General features: G+C 41.2%; 1 protein-coding gene across 1 annotated transcript in view; it reads left to right on the top strand.

Annotated features, from left to right (window-relative positions):
* Positions 1-11,523, top strand: part of ELL2 (elongation factor for RNA polymerase II 2) — a 73,218-nt gene extending 61,695 nt beyond the window's left edge. The window contains exons 9-12 of the mRNA XM_059418263.1: positions 1,205-1,271; positions 4,958-5,129; positions 7,395-7,439; positions 7,530-11,523. Of these exons, the coding sequence (XP_059274246.1) occupies positions 1,205-1,271; positions 4,958-5,129; positions 7,395-7,439; positions 7,530-7,646 (401 nt within the window). The 3' untranslated portion in view covers positions 7,647-11,523. The remainder of the gene's footprint in view (positions 1-1,204; positions 1,272-4,957; positions 5,130-7,394; positions 7,440-7,529) is intronic.
* Positions 11,524-23,928: the final 12,405 nt, after the last annotated feature.

The following is a 23,928-nucleotide window of genomic DNA, read 5'->3' as shown; positions in this document are numbered from 1 at the left end:
ACTGGGTCCCACTATTAGGAGACCTACAGCAGACAGAGTGTGAGTGTTCGAGTTGGAGGCCTGGAGAAGCAAACCTGGTCTTTGAATCCTCCACTGAGGATGTAGTACTTCTCAAAGCCATTGAGATTATCACAGAATACTGAGCGTAGATCCAGACCCACAGCCCTTGAATCTATTGGAATTGATCTGGTGTTTGTAGCAAAGAAGCCAGGTGACGTGCACTTGATGCCTTTTCCTTTAAGACTCAGGCTGTCATAAAAAAGACAGACTCAGGCGTGAGTCAACACAAAAACAAACGACGTGAACAATAATCCCACAGAGTCTGCATAATTTATTTACTATACTTGGTCTTTTAAAATATTAAACAAAGAAATTATGAAATTTTCACTTTTGTTTTATATTAGACATGCATGTTTTGCCAGCAGGCAGGGTTAGGACTTGAGTTAGTAATTTAATTCTACTATAAATGATAAAAAATTACCCTATAAAGTCTAAACATACCCTCAGGAAATGGTGCATTCACACAAATAGAATACTGACTGAGGGATTTTACACACTTAGCATAGCCCTGAATGACTGGCAGTTTCTTTATTTGTCTATTTATTTTGTCCTTTTAAAAACAAATCTGTAGTATTATGAGGTATAGAGATGGGAGGAGTATAAATTGCGATTCAGTAATGCCTTATTTTGAATTACTTTAAATTGATAAACGGGAAAACTTCACTGCTTCCTCTGTCTGCATACAAAAAAGGTAGCAATAAAATACAGTGACCGCAGCAGTCTGCTACCTGACTTCATTGTCTCATCTGCCTTGTTTGAATCCTCTGAAAAGTAGATGTTGATGTAAAATTTGTATCTTGCATTGTCTGGCTGCATCTGCCACCACAGTCTTTGAATTGCTGGGCAGATGCCACAACTGTTGTGGAAAGAATAGAAGATTGACCTTGGGTTAAGATGGAATTCCTTTATTGTGCAGACACTGCAGTAGCCAGGGCGCTTTCAATGCCTGGCGTCAGTTCTGCTGGCCCTGGTCATAGGGCCTCTATTGTTTGTGTTCAATTGTATTCCTTGCTCACTGTTGCTTATTGAGATGGAAGAATAGAATTTGAGGAAGAGTGTTCCAGATGTTTCTGATCTATTTTAGAATTATAGGCATTTTATAACCATACTGTTTGGTGAAAGCTTGAATTTTTCTTCATTATAGGAGTTAAAGAGGGATGCACTGCCTCCACAGAGCCTTCTTCAACAATTGAACTCCCAGATTATTTGATGTAAGTTCAGACGTCTGCCAATGGGAGAGGACTGTTTAATTTTAGAAAGTTTGCAAATTTTTTCCCATAATTTGCAAATCAAGAAAAGAAGTTCCAGAAATAGAGCCCTGGAGCCACCCCTGCGTTTGAAAGGCTGCCATTAAGCCTGCTCATCCCAAATCCACCCCTGTCTGCCTGAGCAGGTTGTGCCTCCCCCTGCTCTGAGCTCTGCTCCATGGCCTTTAAGTACAGAGAAGCCTGTCCTTTGTTCCGAGGCCAGTCCAGGCATTTGATTATGGAAGATTTCAGGGATCTGACTCTTCAAAGCTGACAGCCTGTCAATGCACATTCACTTGTTTCCCCCAAAGAGAGTTTATTACTGATAAAGAGCTTAAATCTCCACAGTTAATACAAAGTAGAGATAGACTGATTTTCATTTAAATAAAGCTCTGCCATCGAATTAATTTTTAAGAGGAGAGAATAGTAAAATTTGATCATTTAACTTTAGTACCAGTTATAATGTTTTTCTTGTTATGGCAATAAGTTGCTAAATGCTGAGCTGGGAACATTTTTGTAACTGGTTATCACAGAAATTATAACTTATACACATAATTCTAGCTTTTTTATAGACTCAGAGGCTTCTGCGTAAGAAGAAATAATTAAGTTGCAAGAGCCTGGAAAAATGGAGAGCAGAAGAGCGAACAGATAGGACTGCAGGATAGCTCTGAAAATTAACAAATGGACAAAATAATTTGAATGTAGATTGGAAAATGAACTCTGAGCTCTGTGAACATTTTTTCCTCTTAGTAGCATGGCGGACAACGTTAAGCTGTGCTGTTTAGCCCTCCATGTACCACGAAATGTTCATTTCTAAAGTGGAGAACATTTTATACTTAAAATGTGTTACTTTTGCTTAACAGTAGTGTGAAAGCTATACTTAACGGGGAATGATACAGCATGAAACCATAATGCTCGTTATCATCTCTTAACTGAAAAGATGCCAAGAAACCATGCTGAATCCTCTCTCATCTGAGATGGTGATATAGTTTTAGAGTTCTGAAAGGGAGTTTTGCAAAGCAACCACCACTGAACTGGCCCAGGAAGGGCTGGTTGGGGGACAGCGCCTGCAGGGCTCCACTGATGAGGGAGTTGACCTCTCCTTTTGCAAACCCACTTCTCCTCAAAAGTCTTGTGAAAGTTGCCCCCTCAGATGACAACTGCAGTACTGTGCCCTTGTTCTCTTGTGGTGGATTTTGAAATCCCCTTTTTTTGTAATAATGACACAGACTAGTTATATGTGACAAAATCATGTGGGGAGACTAAAAAATAATTCTAACCCTTTCCTCATGGATTCAGGATGTTGCTGTGTTTTGTCGACTTAAACCGTTAGTTCTATATTTAAAAACTCATTTTTAACTCCCTAATCTAAGGATGGTTGCTACATCTTCCTCAGCACGTTTTCATATGTTTGTCGTGTTTCTGGCTTTTAAAAATCATGAAAGTACGCAACCTCTGTGATTGTTTAACTTATTTTATCCCAAGACTATCTGATGTAAATATAGCAAATTTTCTTAAAATGGTGAGAAGGCATGAATTTTCAAAAACACTGAAATTACAGAACTTAAACTTTGGTTGTTTCAGAAGAAAACCAAAAAGATATACAATAAAACCTTAATGATCAGTCTCTGAATAATACATACTTAAACCACAATATTCCTAATTTTTGTATAATAAGAATACTTCTGTTACTTGTGGTTGTGAAATAGCCAAACCCTTTAAAATTTTACTCCATCCCTGCAGTAGGAACCAACTAGAGAACCATAACAGTTTTTTGGTTTTTTGTTGTTGTTGTTGTTTTTAATAGTGAAGTGTTTTTTGTTAGAATGCCAGTATAACCAAGTAATCTTCTATAATAGCAACACAACTGTTGGCCAGTTTGGTATTTTTCCCTAAGGAAATTATTAAATAAAATACCGAGGCTGTAGCCTCGTTTGTGATTTTGAGAAAGCAGGATATTTTATACAATAAATGAAGCCTGAGTTTCATGAGCAGTTTAGCCATTTTGCTTTCATACACTTATTCCCAGGAACCTCTTTTCCCACCCTGGGCTTCTTCTGGTGTGCAGTCAGGACAGCCCTGTCTAGGAGAGTACTGCTTCTCTGCTTGGCTGGCCCCATTCCTTTTACAGCAAAGACACCAGCAGGGCGCCCTAAATCAGCATACTACTGCTGTCTCAGTTACACTTAGAAAAATAAACCTCCACAGTGTCTAACTCAGCATGAATAAAAATATTAATGAGGACATTAAGGTTGCACAGTTGCATCACTTTTCTCACATTTCCAACTAGACATTTTGCCCTCTCATTTTGAATAAAACTGTTAAGGTTATCTGAATCCATTTTTGTAGAGGACTGAACACCAGGGTTTTCCCTGCACTCAAGAATATATCTGCATGCCTGAGGCATGCTGAGGCACCTGCTACTTGCCTGAAATTGCTTTGAAATCTCAATTTTTATCTCAAAAAGTCGAGGGAATTTTGCATCCCACAACAGGAATGGAGAACAGAGACCCAGGCCAGAACCTGGTGTGGTCCCACTTCCCAGAGTCACAAACAAATAATACTAACTTTGTTTTAATATCAAAATGCTGTTTTAATTTGCTTGCCACTGAATAAACTTGACACTCTGGGAAAATGGCCTTCACTTACCAGTTTCCTTAAGTTATTCACAACCTGAAGTAAAACAGATTTATGGCCTTTTAATTAAGAAAGTAAATTAGAATGATAGTATACAATGATGTCCAGTTACACAGACTGTGATATTTTAATGTTGAAAAGAACTAGAAATATGCCCCTTTTTTGGCCATTTTTCCCCATTGGTCTCTCATTTCAAAAGAAGACAATTACTTTTTTGTATTTTATACATTTGCCTAGTCAAACGTGGGAGGAAAGAAGTAGAGGGAACAAGCCAGAGGCACCTTGCTGGCAGCAGGTGTAAACAGCCAAAGACAGACCTCCTCTCATAAAGCAGCAGATCTCCAGAGAGCTCTGACTTCAGCACTGAGTGACTATGTAACACTCTCCTGGTTTCATGTTACCCATGGAGGCCTTCTGTTTCCATGTGACTCGTGACAGACGGCTTGGCCTCTGCCACTAGTGTGGTAGTGAATTATTTTGGATAAAGAAAGATTTGGAGGGGCGCCTGGGTGGCTCAGTGGGTTAAGCCGCTGCCTTCGGCTCAGGTCATGATCTCAGGGTCCTGGGATCGAGTCCCGCATCGGGCTCTCTGCTCAGCAGGGGAGCCTGCTTCCTCCTTTCTCTCTGCCTGCCTCTCTGCCTACTTGTAATCTCTCTCTGTCGAATAAATAAATAAAATCTTAAAAAAAAAAAAAAAAAGAAAAAGAAAAAGAAAGATTTGGAAAGCTAAATCTGTGTTTAGTGTTGTTTTCTAGTCACACTTCAGTTCCATTGCCACCATGTTTTTTTCACATTTACTTTCCTTCCCTGGAGGTCTTAAGCTCTCCTGTGGGATAATTTCACGTGAAAGTCATCTGAAAGGAGTGACATGGGGGCAAACAATGGCAAGGCAGCATTCAGTCTTGGGATACGTGCTTGGATATGGTTTCTAAGTTTTTTGTTTAAATATCAGGCTTATGCATCATGTTGATTGTAGTCTCTCTCCATTTATCTTATTTCTTTTTTCTCATTAGAAAATATATTGCTATCGTCTCCTATGAGCAACGCCAAAATTACAAGGATGACTTCAATGCTGAGTATGATGAGTACAGGGCCTTGCATGCCAGGATGGAGACTGTAGCTAGAAGATTTACCAAACTAGATGCACAACGAAAGCGGCTTTCTCCAGGCTCAAAAGAGTATCAGGTAAACATGTTTGCTTCTAGATAGGCTGACTTCCATATTTTACCCTCTTTGTTCTCTGCCTGGCCCATTCCCAGGCAATCTGCTGGCCTTCAGAGCAGGTCTTCTGGCAAACCAGGCTCTCTTCAGCTTTTGGTCTTCATTTAAAATTAGCTAGGAAACTAAATATTTGAACTAGTTCTCAAACCTAAGTAAATACAATGAACTATTTTCCTGTCAGTGAAAAAAATAACTTTATATGGCAAAGTATGTATAAAATATGTAATATATGCTTAATCTTTACTGTAACATACTAAAGAGAGTATCAAGGAAAAAAGCAAATACAACTATATAGGAAGAAAAGTTGGATTGGGGATTCATTGAAATATTTGATTGAACTGCCCACTCAGATATAGCTGCTAGTTCTGGTGCTGTTCCCCAAAATTGCTATTTCAAGTACATTAAAAAAGAAAAAAACCTCAATCTCGCATAGAATAAGGAAGATCCAGACATAAAATACAAACAGGGTTTAATACTCCAGAGATTTGGGGTTTAAGTGAAAAGTTTGGTATTTCCAGCTCTTCCGAAGCCTGACAGTTAATACATACTAATCTCTTTTCACTTCCCGACTTTAAGTGGTAGTGTTACCACAGCTGACAAACCAGTAGAAGCCAGCCAGACCTGTGTACTGGTTGTTCTCATAGTTAACAAGCAAAATGTTTAACTGTTTAATGTTTTAAATGAAGATTTCCCTCTTTGTGTGGGCCACATAACTTGTCACACTTCACAACCATAGATGGTGCCTTCATCTGGCCTACTACTGTTTTTCTGACAGGAATCTGCATTAGAGAATGAATGGGTTTCCCCCAGTGGGGAAAATAGCCTGAGAGCATCTGTGCTCACAGGCACAGAAAAGACTCAGGTCTCTTCCTCAGCTCTGAAAGACTCAGGTGTCTTTCATTAGTGGGCCTTAATCTTTAAACAGGCTGCCTAGAGTTACAGAAGATTTTTCAGAGGAATTCGTGTCTGAGGGTGCTCTTGATATGGTGGTTTGGGGTTTGTTTTTTTAGATATAGCTATTTACCCTTGTACCCTGATTATATTTAAACTAAAATGTAATTCCAAGAACTGCTTAGTGGTTAGGAGGAGGCTCCAGAGCTAGATTGCATGGCCTTGATTCCCAGCTGTACCATTTAATATTTGTGTGACTTGTGCAAGTTACCTTACTTTCTTCAAAGTCCCCCTCCATAAATAAGGTGATTATAGAGTTGTGCAGAGTAAATGTAAGCATTTGGAAACTGCTTAAATCCATAGTATATAAAGTTACATAAATATTAGCCATTTTCTCCAGCCACGTAATATCCCTCCCTAGAGGCAATCAGTAGTACTGGTTTCCAGTGTATTCTTTCAAAGGTCTGTGTATGTGTTTGTAAGATGTATATACACAAACAGATTCATGTATGTGCCATATGTAATTGAATTTAAGATGTCATCAATCGCAGTATATACCATGGTCTTCTGTCCCAGTAAGTTAAACTGATACATTATTTATCTGATCTCATTAAAATGAGAAAAAAATGGGGCGCCTGGGTGGCTCAGTGGGTTAAGCCTCTGCCTTCGGCTCAGGTCATGATCTCAGGGTTCTGGGATCGAGCCTCACATCAGGCTCCCTGCTCGGCGGGGAGTCCGCCTCCCCCTGCCCCCGTCTCTACCTGACCCACTGCCTAGTTGTGATCTCTCTCTGCCAAATAAATAAATAAAATATTTTTTAAAATAACATAAAATGAGAAGAAATGTACATCTTAGAAGTAATGAAATTCTTAGACTTATCATTCTATTTCCCCCTTTAAACAACTAATATCAAATTGTATAAATCATTCTGCACTTTGCTTTATTCATTAAACAATACAATGTACCTTAGAGAACTTTATATAAATGCATGAAGCACTTCCCCTTTTTAATGGCCTCTTAGGATCCCTTTGCATGCATTAATGGACACTGAAATTTTGTGTACTGTCTTTTGCTTTACACATGCTACCACAGCAAGTAACCTTGTACACACAGCGTTTCACTCAGTCACAAGCAAATCTGGAAGAGAAGTAGAGAAGTGCTGAGTCAGTTCTGCGTTTGCTGTTTTGATAGCAGTTGCCAAATTGCCTTCTTTAAAGATGGTACCAGTTTACATTCCCATCATCAGTATTTCCAACACCCTTACTGAGTGGGTCTTAGCTGTTTATATTGCCAAAAAGAAAAGTTGTTCCCTTCTGATTTTAATTTTTAATTTTGTAGAATGTTCACGAAGAAGTCTTACAAGAATATCAGAAGATCAAGCAGGTAGGATCATCACTGTGGGTTTTCTGACCCGTAGTTGGGAAGTATTACACATTCTGCAACCTAATTCCTCCCTGTTTTTTTCCTCTGCAGTCCAGTCCCAATTATCATGAAGAAAAATATAGATGCGAGTATCTTCATAACAAGCTGGCTCACATCAAAAGACTAATAGGTGAATTTGACCAACAGCAAGCAGAGTCATGGCACTAAATCTGCTTGGACCAGAAGATGTGAATAAACTTAAGCTTATTTATTTAAAATTCCAAATGAGTTGCTCTAAGATTCTAAAAAAAAAAAAAATGAAACTTTGCTTGTTGAAAGTTTCAGTATTAGCAAACTTGAGTTAATTTACTTTTATTTTTCCCCCTTTTTACTTTGCTTCCCTGCATTTTTGAAGCTGCTTTTTTCTGGTCCTTCTCCCCACCCCGACCCTACCCCCAAGACTTATGTTTGTCAATAGAAATCATGTTTTTTTTAGACATTGGGGATCTGGTGTCTATACTTCAAATCGATTTTTTTTCCTTAAAAACTTACATTTGTCATTAGAAATGATTTTTTTTTAGATATTGGGGATCCAGTGTCCATACTTCAAAGTTATGTGTGTTTAAAAAATAATAATAATGTGCACGGTGAAATGCTTTTGGATAAACATAAGCCTATTTTCTGACCTTTCGTAATGCAAACTCTTTGCCTTAAATGGTAGAATATTTAGAAATTTGCACAAAATACAAAAAAAAAATTTAAACATTGTTTTGGAGGGTTAAGAAATAGAAAGGCATATGTGTATGTGTATAAATAAGCACACACATATGTACATACAGGCTGACTTGATCTAGACAGTGAATCTGCCCTGCAAGTTAACCCCCCATTGCAATGGTTGCCTTAAGGTGTTTGCTAGTTGTGTACATAGTGTGGTTAATCATTAGCTACACTGCTTCCCACTTGGTTAGAGCAATGGGAAGCATACTGTGGCCTACCAGCGTCTGAAAACGCGTGCTCGACCGGTATGTGTGCAGAGGTGGTGTGGATGTGGATGTGAGCGTGCATGGAGGACAAAAGCTGCTACTCTCAGTAGGCCAAACGCTCAGGTTAAACAACTGACGAGTGTTACTGTAGGGGTCGGTTTTGTTTTTGTTTTTGTTTTTTTTCTGTCAAATTGCTACTTCTATTGTGGAAGACAAAAGCATTTCCATTTCAACAGTTTGTCAGCTTTATTAATGTTGGGCAAAATCAATATGTTGTGAAAATGAAACAGATCTATAGTTTTGGGGCAAAAGTATAAAATTAAACATGTAGGTAACCTATTTATATACTGCTATAAAGTATTTTTTGAAGAGAGATATGCAAAGAAGCTATTACCTACAAGAAATGTATATTTAAAGATTTTTTTTTTCATCCTGGGAGCCAGGAATATAAAAAAGAGCAGATATATTTAACCATAACATACTGTGATTCATCAAACAGCACAAACTTTCATTTCATGGAGTTTATCTGTTGACGTTGATTTAAACTATCATTTGTTTTATCATGTGGGAACATAAGTTATGTGGTCAAAAATACAAGGATTTTGAACTAATGTTGATTCAACTTGTGTTGTCTTACCGTATTGTCTTTTCAAAGTGCTGCCAGTTGAAAAGGGAAGCATTATGTTTACAAATCTGTTTTGAAATGTTTGCCAAAATTTTGGTAGTATCTTTAATAAAGATGTTTGTCTCCAGCATCCAAAAAATAAATAAATAAATAATAACTTTGTTGTGTATCAGTGTAAACCAGAAAATGTTGGTTTCTGGAAAACCAGAAAGAGCATATAGACGAACTTTCCTCTTGGCAGTTCTTCTAAAACCTTAACTGGAAAGAGTAGATAATGTCGAAGAGTATACAAAAGTACAGACTGGTACAAGACTGCACTAGAACTCTATAACATTACTACAGAAATTAGATTCTGTGTAGCATGGACCTCTTAAGGAATTGGTTTCTTTTAGCATTGAGATCCCTGGTGCTCTTCCTTTTACCTCAGAATTGGAACAATCATTACTAAATGTTCACTGATTTCAAACTTTGAGTTGTAAAAAGATAGGAAAGGAAAGTTAATTGGGGATAACTTTGTTCCTCGTATTATGGTGGAGTTTCCTAAGGGATTTGTTTGTAGGTGATGACCTCACTGGTGTTATTTCTTGGACAGCTTGGCCTTTTAATCAGAGATTTCTGCTGCTATTTGCTCTGAGCAGTGTTTCTCAAAAGCAAGGTGCTTGGACCACTTGCCTCACCCAAATTAGAATCTCTGGGTATAACCCCCAGGTATCCACGCTTCGGTAAATAGCCTCCAGGTGACTCTTGCAAGGGAAGGTTTGAGAACCATTGGCTTAGATATGGCATGAAACCTTTGGGTCTCTAAATCTCAAAGATTTGAACTAAAGTTGAACTCTTTGCCTTTTTTTAAGCCCATCCCTGTCAGCAGGCACAAATCACTCTGCCCCCTACGTGATCTAAGGCACCTCTCAACTGTTTCACTGCCAGCCCTTATCTCAGAACTTGTTTATGAACAAGGCTTCCAGTTGGTTCTTAGCCCTTGGAGCTCCCACCCACATACATCAGCACATATTCTGATTTACAAATTGGGTAATAATGGAAACTGGAGATACATTATAAAAATTCAGCATTACACATCCATAGACTTGACCACGTATCTATAAAAGCCTTAATTTTAATATTTGTTGTATACACTGGGCAGATCCTTGCGAAATATGTATCTATCAGTTGCAAATCTGAGTTATAAATCTCTGAATCTACTATTACCTGAGGCTGCATCTCTTTTGAAGATGGGCATGAGTCTATTAAAATATTTATAATCGTCCTTTATCTCCTGCAAGATTTTTAAATTCTCTCAAATAACTGCTGTAGGAATGAGTGGCCACTTAGTACCAGTTACTCTGGTAGAAGAATTTATTTATTTAGTTGTTTTGAGAGACACAAGTATAAAACATATTATCAAGATGAGACAATGAGTTGTGTTACTTTTTGGGTCACATATCATCTAAAATAATTTGAAGTACTTCTGAAAATTTTTTACCAACAGCAGATTAGGTCTAGATTAAATTAGCATCTGGCTTAATACAAACCAAAAGGAACATTGACTAGATATGCTTTTGTTTTTTGTTTTTTTTAAGTAGGGTTTCTGTTTCCTATCTTGTCATTTATTTCCCATGGAATATTTGAGAGGGGGTAATAACTTCCAGCTCTGAGTAGCGATGGAGGTTCAGTACTTGCTCTCACAAAGTAATTGGTACAATCAGTTTATCTCATTGCTCCATGCATACTGATCCGAAAAAATTCAGTATTAATTTCCTTTCATCTCTGATCTTTTAAACTTTATAGTTTTCTTGTCCCTTAAAGTATTTTACCTTATTATGTAAACCAAACACATACTTGCATGTTGGAAGCGAGATGCTGAAATGAGGGTTAGACACAAGTGGTCCATCAGTTCTGACACTCTCCTGGGTTGCCTTATCCCTTCCATTAGTGCAGTCAGTCTTTGCTTCTGGAACTTGGCTGAAACTCCTGGGCCAGTTCACGGTGTTTCTGGCAGTGTGAGTGTTGAGTCATGTACGCTTGGTATCCGCCCTCACTACTTTTGAAGTTCCTATGGTTTATTACTTGCCTAAGTGTTACTAAATCCTTTTCTTATGTATACTGGATGGGGGGGAAATTGTAGCCAGCATGTTGAGGAAACTTTTGTGAAAGGATACAAATTGATTCTACTAAATGAAGGCAACAGAAGATGTTATCAATGTTCTTTGTACTCTGAAACTAAATAAGGCTGTGAGGCTCATTTCAAAATATTTTGAAGTGTTAAAAATATATATATGTGTGTGTATATATATGTATGTGTGTGTGTATATATATACATATATACACATATATATAATCTCTACACTGTTTCTTAGTTGTTCCACCCAAACCATGTTAGGACGCTCAAAGGTAAAATGTCGCAGGGACTTTTCAGTTGTAACTAAGCTTGGCAGCTGTGGTGGTCCCTTTTGTTCTACACCAATTTCAATTCAATAAAAATGTTAACTTTGCAATTCTGGCAATTGTTTTTCCTTTGTCTCATTTCAAGGCTCTTAAATTTCTCTAAGGAAAAAAAGAGAAGAACCCACAACAAAGTGCTCTCTGATGCCCTAATGGAAGTGATCCTCCTGGGACACAGATACTTATTGGTGACTCTAAGATGTAGGTGCTGGGTATTGGCTCCAGGATCCTGCCTGTTTCCTAAGTGTATGGCATGCCCTCCAGAGGCAACATCTACTTGGAGAACAATAATCACAGTTACCATGTAAGGGTTTCCTGTGGCTTACACACTTTGTGCATGCACTGTCCCATTAACTCCTCACCACAGCCCTGTTACACCATTTTATAGGTGAGTGAACTGAGGCTTAGAGAAGTTAAGAGACTTGTCCATGACACAGCTGGTAAACAGTGGAAGCTGGGAAGCCTGACCCCAGCGTCTGTGTCCTTCACGGCTTCTCCAAACTGCCCCTCTTAATACTGGCACCTTAGCGTGAGCTTCACACAGTGACCATTCCAGCAACACCACACAAGCTAGACAGACTCTAGAGTCAAAGGAGACTAGAATGTGAGGGGTGGGGTAATACCTAGTGGATTATTTTCAATGAGGTGATTTTTTCAGAAATGATGGATAAATGTGGAGAGGCCAAAATAATTTTTGAGAAAAAATAGGTTTCCTTTGTTTTCAAATGTGTGCAGTCATAACAAGGGGGCTATGTGAGCAAGACGGGGGCGGGGTTGCGGGGAGGGTGGGCTATGCAGATAGAGGCTCAGGGCAGGGTACAGTCCTAGAATCACACTAGAATCACTCTTTGTAGTAAAAGGCTATCTCAGTAACGGACTCCAGCTTAGGCACTGTCCGGTCTGAATTAGACGGACATAAGAGTATTTCTCCTAGCTGGGTCCTCAACCTCTGCTTTCTGCAAGTTTTCTGAAGGAATAATGGAAAGGGAAAAGATGAAGTCCTCAACCAAACACTGATACAGAAAACCTGGAATGATCGATCAGAGCCAGGAGTCGTTCTGGTTAGGTTTATGAGGAGCCTCGGGGATGAATGAATGAAGTTCCTAATGTTATCATTGTGTCCTCAGCCCTCGCCCATGGGACATTTAACACACTCTTCTCAGCTGTAAAGTGGAAACATGCCTTCTTACTGAAGGCTTGGAAGAGGCTTTATTGTTGTTCGTAACGCACTGGGGAGTTCCGTGAAAAACTGCTCTCTAAATTATGGATTGTCCGCTGGCTGCAATAAGAGTTTGTCGGAGCATTAGTTTCCTGGTGAACCAATCCTTTTGGACTGATTGCTGAGGGGGCAAAGGCAGAGAGAGGCTTGAGGTTTCAAGGTGGAGTGTTTGGGGTTTGTTTTATTGAATGCCGAGACCTACACAGACTTGCTCCACGGGTTTTACCTTTCTGAGGTTGGGACAGGAGGCTGGCAGTGGCAGGAAGTGGCTCTGATATTTTGTGATTGCTCAATTCTCAAGCTGGGGTCAGATGATCCTGCTCTGTGTGGAAGTAGAGATGTGTCTTTACAACTGCTGCCTGCTGAATTCAACTGGCCAGCCAGGCTGGTTTGTCTTAACTGTAATTAGATCCTTGGTACAATATGGGCATTTGTAGATGGAAGATAAGAATTCCATTTCTGGATTTGTGAAATGGATGAGAGTGCTTCCTAAAGATGAACCCACGTGATCACCCACCACACTTGGAGTTCTGAAGCTGGGACTTCTAGAGGAATGGCCACCTGCCTTTATAGTTTGTGGACTTCTAAGGGCTTACAGAATTCCACCGTGGTGTAGACAGATGGCATGCTCAGCCTCGCCAGTCTCATCACCTGCTGCACCTACTCTCTCGGAACACCAGTCACCTTTGGATTCTCCAGTAGCCCCCGCTCCTCCTATCCCAAGGTCTTACTCAATACTTGCTGTCTCTTCTGTACTACTGGATCTGTCCTCCAACCCTTCCTCACTTAGCTAAGTCCTCCTCACCCTCAAGATCTCCCCTTAACATCACCTTCTCCAGAAAACTGCCCTAACCTCTCAGACTAACTCAGGTCGTGCTGGTCTATGCTCTGTTTCATCTTCTACTTCTCCTTCATGGCATTTATCCCAATTATAACTTAACTACTAGTTGTATTAAGTTCCATGAGAGTGGAGACTGTTTCATTCTCTAGGGTGTTCCCAGCTCCTAGTCTAGTACCTGGCATAGAGAAGGTGCCCAGTAACAATTTATTCAAAGAAGGAATGAGGAAGGTTATTCATATATGTCCTACTTAAGATTCACGTGGCCAGAGGATTTGGATTACTGCAAGAGCCTGCTGTGTCATTTAGGTCTACGTGCCTTGCCGCTTCTTTCCAGAGTCATGATTTAGAATTTAGTTGCTGATGGCAGACTGACTTGCCTTTGGGAGTCCCTTTGCCATGATTAACTAACTGGACACCTTCAAGGGGATGTGTCTTTCCAATTTGGCATTCATACCTCTAGTCACTTCTGGAACACGAGCATTTCAGTAGTCTGTACTGGTTTGTAATATAAAACTAAATGATTTTGAAAGTGACTTTTATTTATCATCAATGGATGGGTTCTGATTTCATTTCCTACGGTATTTTTTCTATAGCTTTTATCCCACTCCTCAAAGACGTGGTAGAGGACAGCAGTCTAGAGATAATGTTGTATCTCATTTTTCTATCTTCATTAAAGCATCTTTAGCTTAACATTTCTTTAAATTTGATTTTAAAAAGGGTTGGCACTTGTTTTATTCCTAGCATTTCTGTCCTCTTCCAAGCATAGACATGTTGAGGATAATCGAAGGACTGTGGGATTCCTGTAATGACAAAGCTAGCAGAGCCCATCCACTGATTCCAGAACAACTGTCTGGATTCCATAGACGATGAAATGAAGATGTTTAAATGACGGCCACACAGGCAGGCTGAGACCCTAGGAGCTTACAGACCCTCCTGGGTTCGGGGGGTGGGGGCAAGGACAGCCCAGCAGCCACTAATGGCAAACAATACAAAGGTGGAATCATAAAGCCAGACAAGACGCACCATATACACGTGGTTTGGAGCAGGCAAGCCAGACAGCCTGGCTTAGAGTCCCGCTCTTGCCACTCGCCAACTACAGACCATGGGCAAGTTTATAAAGCCCTGCAGCTCCAGCTTCTGAGCCACGAGTGGGCAGAGCCTTCCTCAGGGTGTTAGGATAATGTATAGGCAGGATGGTGCATGGTGCTTAGTAAGTTTCCATATATATATATGTATATATATATATATATATATATTTTTTTTTTTTTGCTTATTTTCTAATTATTTCTTTCCATCTTTCATTTGGATTTGGAGAGTTCTGTTACAATAAACCTGACAAACAAGCAGCCAACCAGGACAAAGAAAGCATATGGGGTTTATTTAGATTTTTACATCACTGTGATTGACTACCTATGGTAAGATAAATACAATCCAGAACATTCTTAGGGCTCTGCTCATTACTGCTTTGTGAAGGAAGTTTTCTCTGTGAATCTTTCCAAGTATCACATAGCATCTCTTAACATCATGGCTACCAGTAACAGTGCTGATGCACTTGTCCCAAACTTGAGCTTCATGTCGACTATTCTATTAATTCTCTCTTCCACTTGTCTTCATAGGGGAATTTTTTTTTTAAAGATTTTATTTATTTATCAGAGAGAGAGAGAGAGAGAGAGAGAGCGAACACAGGCAGACAGAATGGCAGGCAGAGGCAGAGGGAGAAGCAGGCTCCCTGACGAGCAAGGAGCCCGATGTGGGACTCGATCCCAGGATGCTGGGATCATGACCTGAGCCGAAGGCAGCTGCTTAACCAACTGAGCCACCCAGGCGTCCCCATAGGGGAATTTTTTAAAGAGCCTTGTGGTCTCTAAGCCTGAGTGCTTCTCGCCCATACAGGTACTGGAGGGGGCTGGCACAGTTCATTTCAGGTAAGATGTTTTGGGGAAAATCCTGCTGTGGAAAGGACTCTCTTACACCTGTAAGCTTTTCCTTCTCTTCTCAAAGATAGAGTTCATTTAAGTCAGCCTTGTCAAACCAGTGCCAAGAGGGTCTCCAGGGGTCTTGTGGCCACCTGAGCCACAGAGCTCTGCAGCTGAGGACAGGCTGTAAGGGGACACTAGGGACTGTTGGCAAAGCCACCGCCTAGCCTCCCTCACCCTTCCTTCCTCCCTCTGCCCCTGATGAGAAGTCTTTATTGCGTGGTAGCCAATTATCGCCACCCCATCTGCTCCTCCCTTCTCTTAACTCACTGTTCTCGCCTGAATGAACTATTACGGCTCCTCCCTTCAGTTGAGATGTGTAACTTATCATTTCTCCTGTCTTCGGTTCCAGATGACTTGGCTTATAGATAACGAGAAGGCCAGTTCAAAACCAAGAACATGTAAACAAAACGTGAAAAGTCTTGGAAGTAAAATTGAAAATGCTTTGGTACGTGGTACAAAGAATAAAGAATAGAAGTACACCCTGGGTTGGAGTCCTAGTTCTGAGATTTACCTACGGGTGACCCTGAGCCATTTGCCTAATCCCTTGGCTCTTCCTTCCAACACCTCTGATGAACTAGGATAATACCTATATTCCATAGTTATGCAAGGATTAAACAGAGTGTTGCATTCAGTGAGAGGGACTGGGCGGGGCAATGATGAAGAAAACAATTTATTCTCACACAAGCCCCTGCAAACACACTTCGGTGGCTGTTTCCTTGCCCTCAGGATCTCTGGCAGGTCTCAATTCCTCCAGGACCGTTGTTCTTGATAAGTCCTGTGGTCACACCTAGCATAAGTTTCTTTTCATAACTAGGAAGTCCAGCCTTCTATAATAGCCAAAACTCTGAAATTTGTTTAATATTAAAGTCTCGGGGCTCATGGGTGGCTCAGTGGGTTAAAGCCTCTGCCTTCTCTGGTCATGACCCCAGGGTCCAGGGATCGAGTTCCGCATCGGGCTCTCTGCTTGGCGGGAAGCCCGCTTCCTCCTCTCTCTCTGCCTGCCTCTCTGCCTACTTGTGATCTCTGTCTGTCGAATAAATAAATAAAAATCTTTAAAAAAATTTTAAATTAAATTAAAGTCTCTCCCCTCCTCCAGCTTAGACTCACTGGAAGCCAAGTGATTCTTGCCAGGCTTCTCATTGGCCCACCATACAGCCACCCCTGGGCTGATGGAGGAGAGGGTGAGGAGGAGAGATTAGGGCCACAGAGATCCTAGCACCTTTGGAATCTGGCCTTGGCTTCCTGCAGGCGCCGTCAAAACCCATCCTTGGTTCCTCAGAAAGTGCCCCGCTAAGCTCCTCCAGTCTTTGAGGGTGTTAACAGGACCTCTCCTTTGGCCAGGCCTCCAACAGCACATGGGGGTGTGCGCACGCACACGCATTCGCACTGTCTCGCCCCTCCTCAGGAAGGAAGCTAGTAGCTCAGGGCCTCTTTCTAAAGGACCATGCCAGCATGGTGACTTCAAGTGTCACGCCCACCCTCCCACCTCAGCCATGAACAAAAAGAAGCACTGAATGCATCCTTTACTGTACGGTAGGGGTGTTTTGTTTTATATGTATTTTCAGGCAGATACCAGCTTCTGGGCCCCCCAAGCTTGAGGAATCACACATCAGGGGTGTTTTAGTTAAACCACTTTATTAAAATATGACTCACATGTAAAAAACTGTACCCATTCAATACATACAACTCAGTGAGTTGGGGGAAGGATACGCTTATAAAACCATCACCACCCTCAAACCATCCTCTCACATTATTTTTGTGTGTGTGGTAAGAATATTTAACAGAAGATCTCCCTCTTCAGAGATTTCAAGTACCCAATACAGTACGACAAACTACAGGCACCGTGCTGTATAGCAAATCTCCAGAATTTGTCTACAGACACTTGATACCCTCTGACCATCACACCTTGTCATCTCCCCTTCCTACTAGGCCCCATGACCCCCCCACCCCCATTCTGCTGAGCTTCTATGAGCGTCACTCTTTCAGATTATACATACAAGTGACAAAATCGAGTATCTTTCTCGGTCTGGGTCATTTCATTTAGCATAATGTGTCCAGATCTATTCGTGTTGTTGCAAAAGGCAGGACTTCAATTTAAGGCTGAAATATTCCAGTGTGTGTATGTGTGTGTGTGGACAGCCCATTTTCTCTACCCATTCCTCTGTCTATGGACATTTAGCTTGTTCTCCTAACTTGGCTATTGTGAAAAGTGTGGCAGTGCCGCTATCTCTTTAAGAACTTAAGTTATTTGGATAAATACTCAAAAGTAGGATTGCTGGATCATATGGTAGCTCCATTTCTAATTTTCAAAAGAACCTTCCATACAGTTTTCCAGACCGGCTGCTCCAGCCTCCCCTCCCACCAGCAGTAGCCCAGATTTCCTTTACGGCACGTCCACACCACCATCTATGTGGTCTTCGTGAAGCTGCTATCGTCTCTCACTAGCCTGTGGTAAGGGGAAACACTCTCCACCCTCTGGAGAAACCCTCTGATTTCCCACATCAGCGGACTTCTCAACTAAAAGCCCTTACGCCAGTGAGTGGAGCCAGAAGCAAAGGGGAGCAAAACTAGGTCCTTTTTTTTTTTTTTTAAGATTTTATTTATTTATTTGACAGAGATCACAAGTAGACAGAGAGGCAGGCAGGGCAGGGGTTGGGGGGAGCAGGCTCCCCGCTGAGCAGAGAGCCCGGATCATGACTTGAGCCAAAGGCAGAGGCTTTAACCCACTAAGCCACCCAGGCGTCCCAAAACTGGGTCTTTTGACACTGTGCAGCCCTGTGTGTGTGGTCCATCATCTTGCTTTACGGTTGTGGGCATACAGCCACCTACTGCCTGGCGACATCTGCCGAAGTCAGAGACCCACCTTAAACCCCATGATATCTGTTGGTGGATTTTCAGCCCGAGCACTGGCGCGTTAATCCGACAAATATTCATGTGCATCTAGGCACTGTGAAGGGCAGTGAGCATCTACCACTGAACCAGACCCGTGCAAATGACACAAATTCTTTGATTCCAGCTGTGGTAAGTGCTGCAAAATGAAAGGGCAGCTATGAGAATGAATAACATGGGGACATCGGGCAGTGAGGGAATGGAGCAGGCGACGTGGCACGGAAACTAGTCTTATCTGGTGGTTGAGTAGGCACTGCATGAGGGGAGACTGTACCAGAAAGAGTGAGCATGTGGGAAAGCCTTGAGAAGAAGGCCTTTAGCTCTCACGGAATGCCTCTTTATCCAGACCGCTTCTCATTAACAAAAGGCATTTCAAGTCTGGCTTTTTTGTTCTTGAACTTGTTTTCTCAATAGCTGCTTTGCCTTTACCAAGCATTTCTGCAGAGATGAAACCCAGACAAGATTCCCCACTGAAGTCTAGGCACTTGAAGTTACTGCCTTATCACAGGCATTGGGTTTCTTATCTGGTGGCCTCCTCACGTTGCCAATAGTTCTGAGGGAAGTTTCCGAAAGAAACTGTTACCAGTTTAGGGGCCTGCTGATCTCCGACCAGCTCCCAGAACTTTCACATGGCGGTTTGAGTGGGAGGAAAGTGACCGGCCTTTCCCAGAAATCAAGCCAGCCCACCCTCTCCCCTGAAGTTGGAGCCGAGTGCAGGATGAACGAATGCCTGGAGAGCCAAGCCTGCCAAATGCTGTGCACTGGTGGAGGTTTCTGGGCTGCAGTAAGAAGTTACGGCCACAGGGATAGAGCCCTATCAGCCCGAGGCAGTTTCTCTGAGAAAAAGATATAACACCTGGACTATTTAACATCGCCAGCCTTTTCTCTCTGCTGCCAGCAACCAGTCAGACCATCTGTGCGGTGTGACTCTGGGGAGCTAATTGGTGGGCAGGGAGGAAACCCAAAAGAGAGGGGTGGAGAAAGATGCCAAAAGGTCAAAGAAGCTGAAAAGGAGCACTTCTGGGAATCGATGTGAGCAGAAGTTGGGAAGCAAGGTGGATATTTTGAGAGACCACTTTATGGCATACAGTGCTTTGTGCCTCTTCCAGGCTTTTTTTTTTTTTTTCCTTTGCACATATTCTTAATCCTCCCTTTAAACCCTTTTTAGCATGAGGTGGGATATCCCATTCAGAAAAAAATAGGCCTAGAGGGGTCGCATGGTGCCAGTACTAGGACAAGAATACCAGTCTTGTCCCTCTACTATACCCCACTTCCTGTCAGCACACCTCAGAAGCTTGCCCTCAAGGACTTGGTGCCGATCCCCAAGATCTACCTAGTTACTAAGGGGACCCAACCCCGCCAACTCAAGTTCTGCCTCCCTGAAATTTAGTTTCTCCTCTAAAAGTGCTGAAGTTAAACCCCTGTTTTTAGAAATTTTGATCCCCGTCTATGATCTGTCTTGGCTTCTTCAACCAGGTAAACATCTCAGTCTGCTATGAAATTGCCTCATTCTGGAACACTACCCTTGAGTTCAGGCCATTCCATATCACGGGTGTCCTTTCCAAGCTCCCATCCACTGCTGTTAACCATCCCCTCCTCCTGTTCTCTAGCAGGAGGCAGGATGCCCTCCATCGTAGCCAGAGTAAGTCTTCTGGCAATGGGAAGAGAATCTTCAAGGACACGCCTAGTTTCACCAGATTTTCTTTCTAACTCCCCATCCATGACTGTTATGGTCATCCAATGAAAAATTAAAATTTGTCCTTAGTCTTTTTCTTAATCTATGGTAAAACAAAACAAAACAACACTTCTTTCTATTCTTGACAAAAATTTCCAATAGTACATAGGAAATAAAATAAAAAGCAAAAGTCCCCTGTTCTCACTCATCTACCAGGCCCCAGAGGTAGCCACAAAAGATGCACAGTCTTCTTTTTGGTTCAAATAGCATATCAAACTATAGTCTCTAACTTAATTTTTTACTTAATAACACTGCTTGACCATCATTCCATGTTAGTCCCTGTGGACTTACGTCATTCTTTTTAATAGCTGCATGGTATTCTAGCACTTGGGTTATAATTTCATTATCTCATCACTCTTAAGATTCCAAAGGATTATCCCTAACAGTGAAAAACTGAAATCACCAACGACCACATAAATTCTCTTAAAAAAAAAAAAAAAAGATTTTATTTATTTATAGAGAGAACACACACAAGCAAGGCGAGGGACAAAGGGAGAGAAAGAATGATTCTCAAGCACACTGCACAAGGCTCGACCTTGTGACCCTGAGATCATGACCGGAGTTGAAACCAAGAGTTGGGCACTTAACCCATTGAGACACCCAGGAGGAAGGAATTCTCTGGAGGAAGAAATTCTCTTTTTAAACTGAATGGTGCGACATTTTGGTCAGTAACCTTGCTGACGGTCTCTACCTCACCTTGCCTTACTCACCAAATCCTCTTAAAGCATGAGAGAACTGTAAACTAGAAAGACTGTTTAGAGGATGTTCAGAAATCATTTACAAATGCAAAACACTTCAATATTATTGTTCATCGGTTTCTAAAAGTGATCAAGTCTTAAGTTCAACAACTTTTTTTTTTTTTTTAAGTTCAATGACCTTTGATGGTAGCTGTGGCTCCATGCTATGAATGGGGAAAGAAGAAAAAAGCTAATTTCCCTAGTGGCTATTTTGGACTATTCTATATTCATATTAAAATTTTATGATGTTGAGGAGTTACAGTAGTTACATTCTGTTCTTTAACCATAATTTTGTATATTTGGTTCAGTTCTATAATTAAATGATTTAAGACTACTTCTAATTCTTTGACTCTAAGCCTTTCCCATTCCTGAGACTTTATTTTGATTCATCTCATAGTTAACCAGATTTTGTTGTGTACTTTTTTTCCTCATTAAATATCTCCAGTGGGAAATTTGAGGTCAGTCTGTTCTTTTCTCCTTTGTAGGAAACATGCTTTTTCTGCCTACGTGCTCATGGGATTCTTATATTTTCCTTAAAGCTCAACTAACTTGACCATGTGTCTTTGCGTTAATCTGTTACAAGTTTCTTCCCCTTCAGATCTCCTCCAAAGCACACAAAGATCATATTTATTCCCATGGAGTTTTCTTTCATTTTTGATATTTTTATTTTCTGGGTCATTTGTTCTGTTATATACTTCAGGAATACTGTCATCCCATATGTTGACTGACTGTTGTCTGACTGACTGTCATCTTAGTTTTTATTTATTTGGAGATTGTCCCCCCCAATAAATGCTATTTTATTCTTTTCAGCCTGACCTCTGCATCACTGAATAGGCTTTCAGCAACATCTGTTCTAATGTGATCTTCCATTTCTAGGATAGCTGTATTATCTTCAATTTCATTCATCACTCTTAGCTCACTTTGTCTTCTTTTGCCTCTTCTTCTTTGATCTAATATTTCACTTCAGGATTATTTCACAAAGACCTTCTGTATTTTTAAAATTGGGAGTGCGGACAAATACACGTCTGAAATTCCTTGGTTTGCTAGGATAATTCTGCTTAACAGTATTATTCTTCATTTGCCTTTAGGTTTTTGAGTTTCTCTCCTCATTTTTGTTTGTGATTTTTATTTGCTTTTGACGTTAATGACCTACATCTACTTAAAAACATAAACCCTGCTCTGCAGAAAACGCGGTTCTCTCCTGGCTTGCTCTTTGTCTGAATTATGGAGAGGAGTCGAGGGGTAAGATGGAACAGTGACAGGCTTCAAACTGGGTTTTTATTGGGCTTCAGTAGCTTTTAACCATATTTGCCATATTCTCTGACCTCTCGAGTGAGCATATGGCCCCAACAAAATGTAAGCATCATGGGGGAGACCCCTAGCTCTCTAATTTTTTATTTGGCTGATTTATGTTTACCTGGAGCTGCTTATTTGTCTCAGTCGACCACCACTAAGCCGACTGCCACTTCCACCCTCTCCCCCTCCCTGCCTCACCTCCTAAAGAGGAATTCTACTTTGGGAAATAAACATATCTTGCCCAGTAACGTCCTTCCATCAGTCTGACCACCTGCTCTTCTCGGCAGTGTGGAACAAACCCCCTCAGCCCTTGCTCTAAGTAAAAGAGCATCACCTGGACCCTTGCAACACTTTACGAAAACTCAGAATCCTCATTGGAACCCAAGAGGCGTGTTTCAGCTCCTTCTAGCCACCCTTGACTCAGTTCAGATTCACCATTTGGAGGATAACGTACTTCGAGATTTTAGCTACTTCCTAGTTTTGATGCAGGTGGACTTTTCCTATCAAAACTTCATCCATTTTGAGGATGCCTGGGTGGCTCTATGGGTTAAAAACTCGGCCTTCAGCTCAGGTCATGATCTCAGGGTCCTGGGATCGAGCCCCACATCAGGCTCCCTGCTGAGAGCCTGTTTCCTCCTCTCTCTCTCTCTCTCTCTCTCTCTCTGCCTGCTGTGATCTCTATCAAATAAATCAATAAAATCTTAAAAAAAAAAAAAACCTTCATCCATTTTAAACTTCATGTTGTAAGTTTCATGGACAGGATAAAGACAACAGAACTTTACACCAGAACTTTAATCCCTGGCTTATGAGCATTTTGCTTCTCTTAGTTTCATTCAAAATCACTTGCTAAACATTTATTATACTATTGAAAGCTCCACTCCCTCAGCACAAATCATCAGTAGTAGAATTATGAAGTTGGCACGAATCATTTACACTACTAACTTAAAAATTTAGTGAGTAAATATTAGATGCAGAACAGTATGTAAGATGCTGCTTAAGATATAAAAATGAGTAAGACTCAAGACCTACTTTCAAGGAATACTATGGTATAACATGAGATGAGGATCTCGAAGTAACCATAGTAAGATGCATTGAATGAGGTCAGTGAATCATCTCTACTATTAGGACGTGATCGTGAGGATGGAAAGAGCTATGGAGGGTGTGATCACATCCAACTGAAGTGATGATGCAAATCGAAAGGAAAGAAGAAATGATGAGCAACATTCATGCTAAGTAACTTGAGGGAGGGTAGCATGACGGCAAGACACTGGGCTTGGGAGTCATACGGAGGTGGGTTCACCTCTCAGATCGTACAATTACTGGACTGACTCAGTGAAACCACTCCTCTGTCCGTTTTGCTTCGGTAAAATGCCCAATACCTCCAATCTGTTGTAAGGACTGAGAAGAATAACGCATGTCACGATCCCTGCACAGGGCCAGGCTCACTGTAGGTGTTTCAAAAACATGTATTTTCTTGCCGAATTAACTCTGTTCATGTTTCATCCCTTAATTGCCATAGCTCTTATATTAACTATTTAACACACAGGAAAGTTTTTTGTTTTTGTTTTTAAAGATTTTATTTATTTGGCAGAGAGAGAGAGAGAGCGCGCACAAGCAGGGTGAGTAGCAGGCAAAGGGCGAAGTAGGCAGGGAGCCCAATGCAGGGCCCGATCCCAGGACCCTGGGATCATGACCTGGGCCAAATGCAGACACTTAACTGATTGAGCCAGGCAGTTGTCCTGGAAAGTGTGTGTGTGTGTGTGTGTG

This window comes from Mustela nigripes, chromosome 12 (genome assembly GCF_022355385.1).
Source record: "Mustela nigripes isolate SB6536 chromosome 12, MUSNIG.SB6536, whole genome shotgun sequence".
Classification (NCBI taxonomy): domain Eukaryota; kingdom Metazoa; phylum Chordata; class Mammalia; order Carnivora; family Mustelidae; genus Mustela; species Mustela nigripes.
Note: the sequence above shows the minus strand (reverse complement) of the source record. Positions and strands in the feature narration are given on the sequence as shown.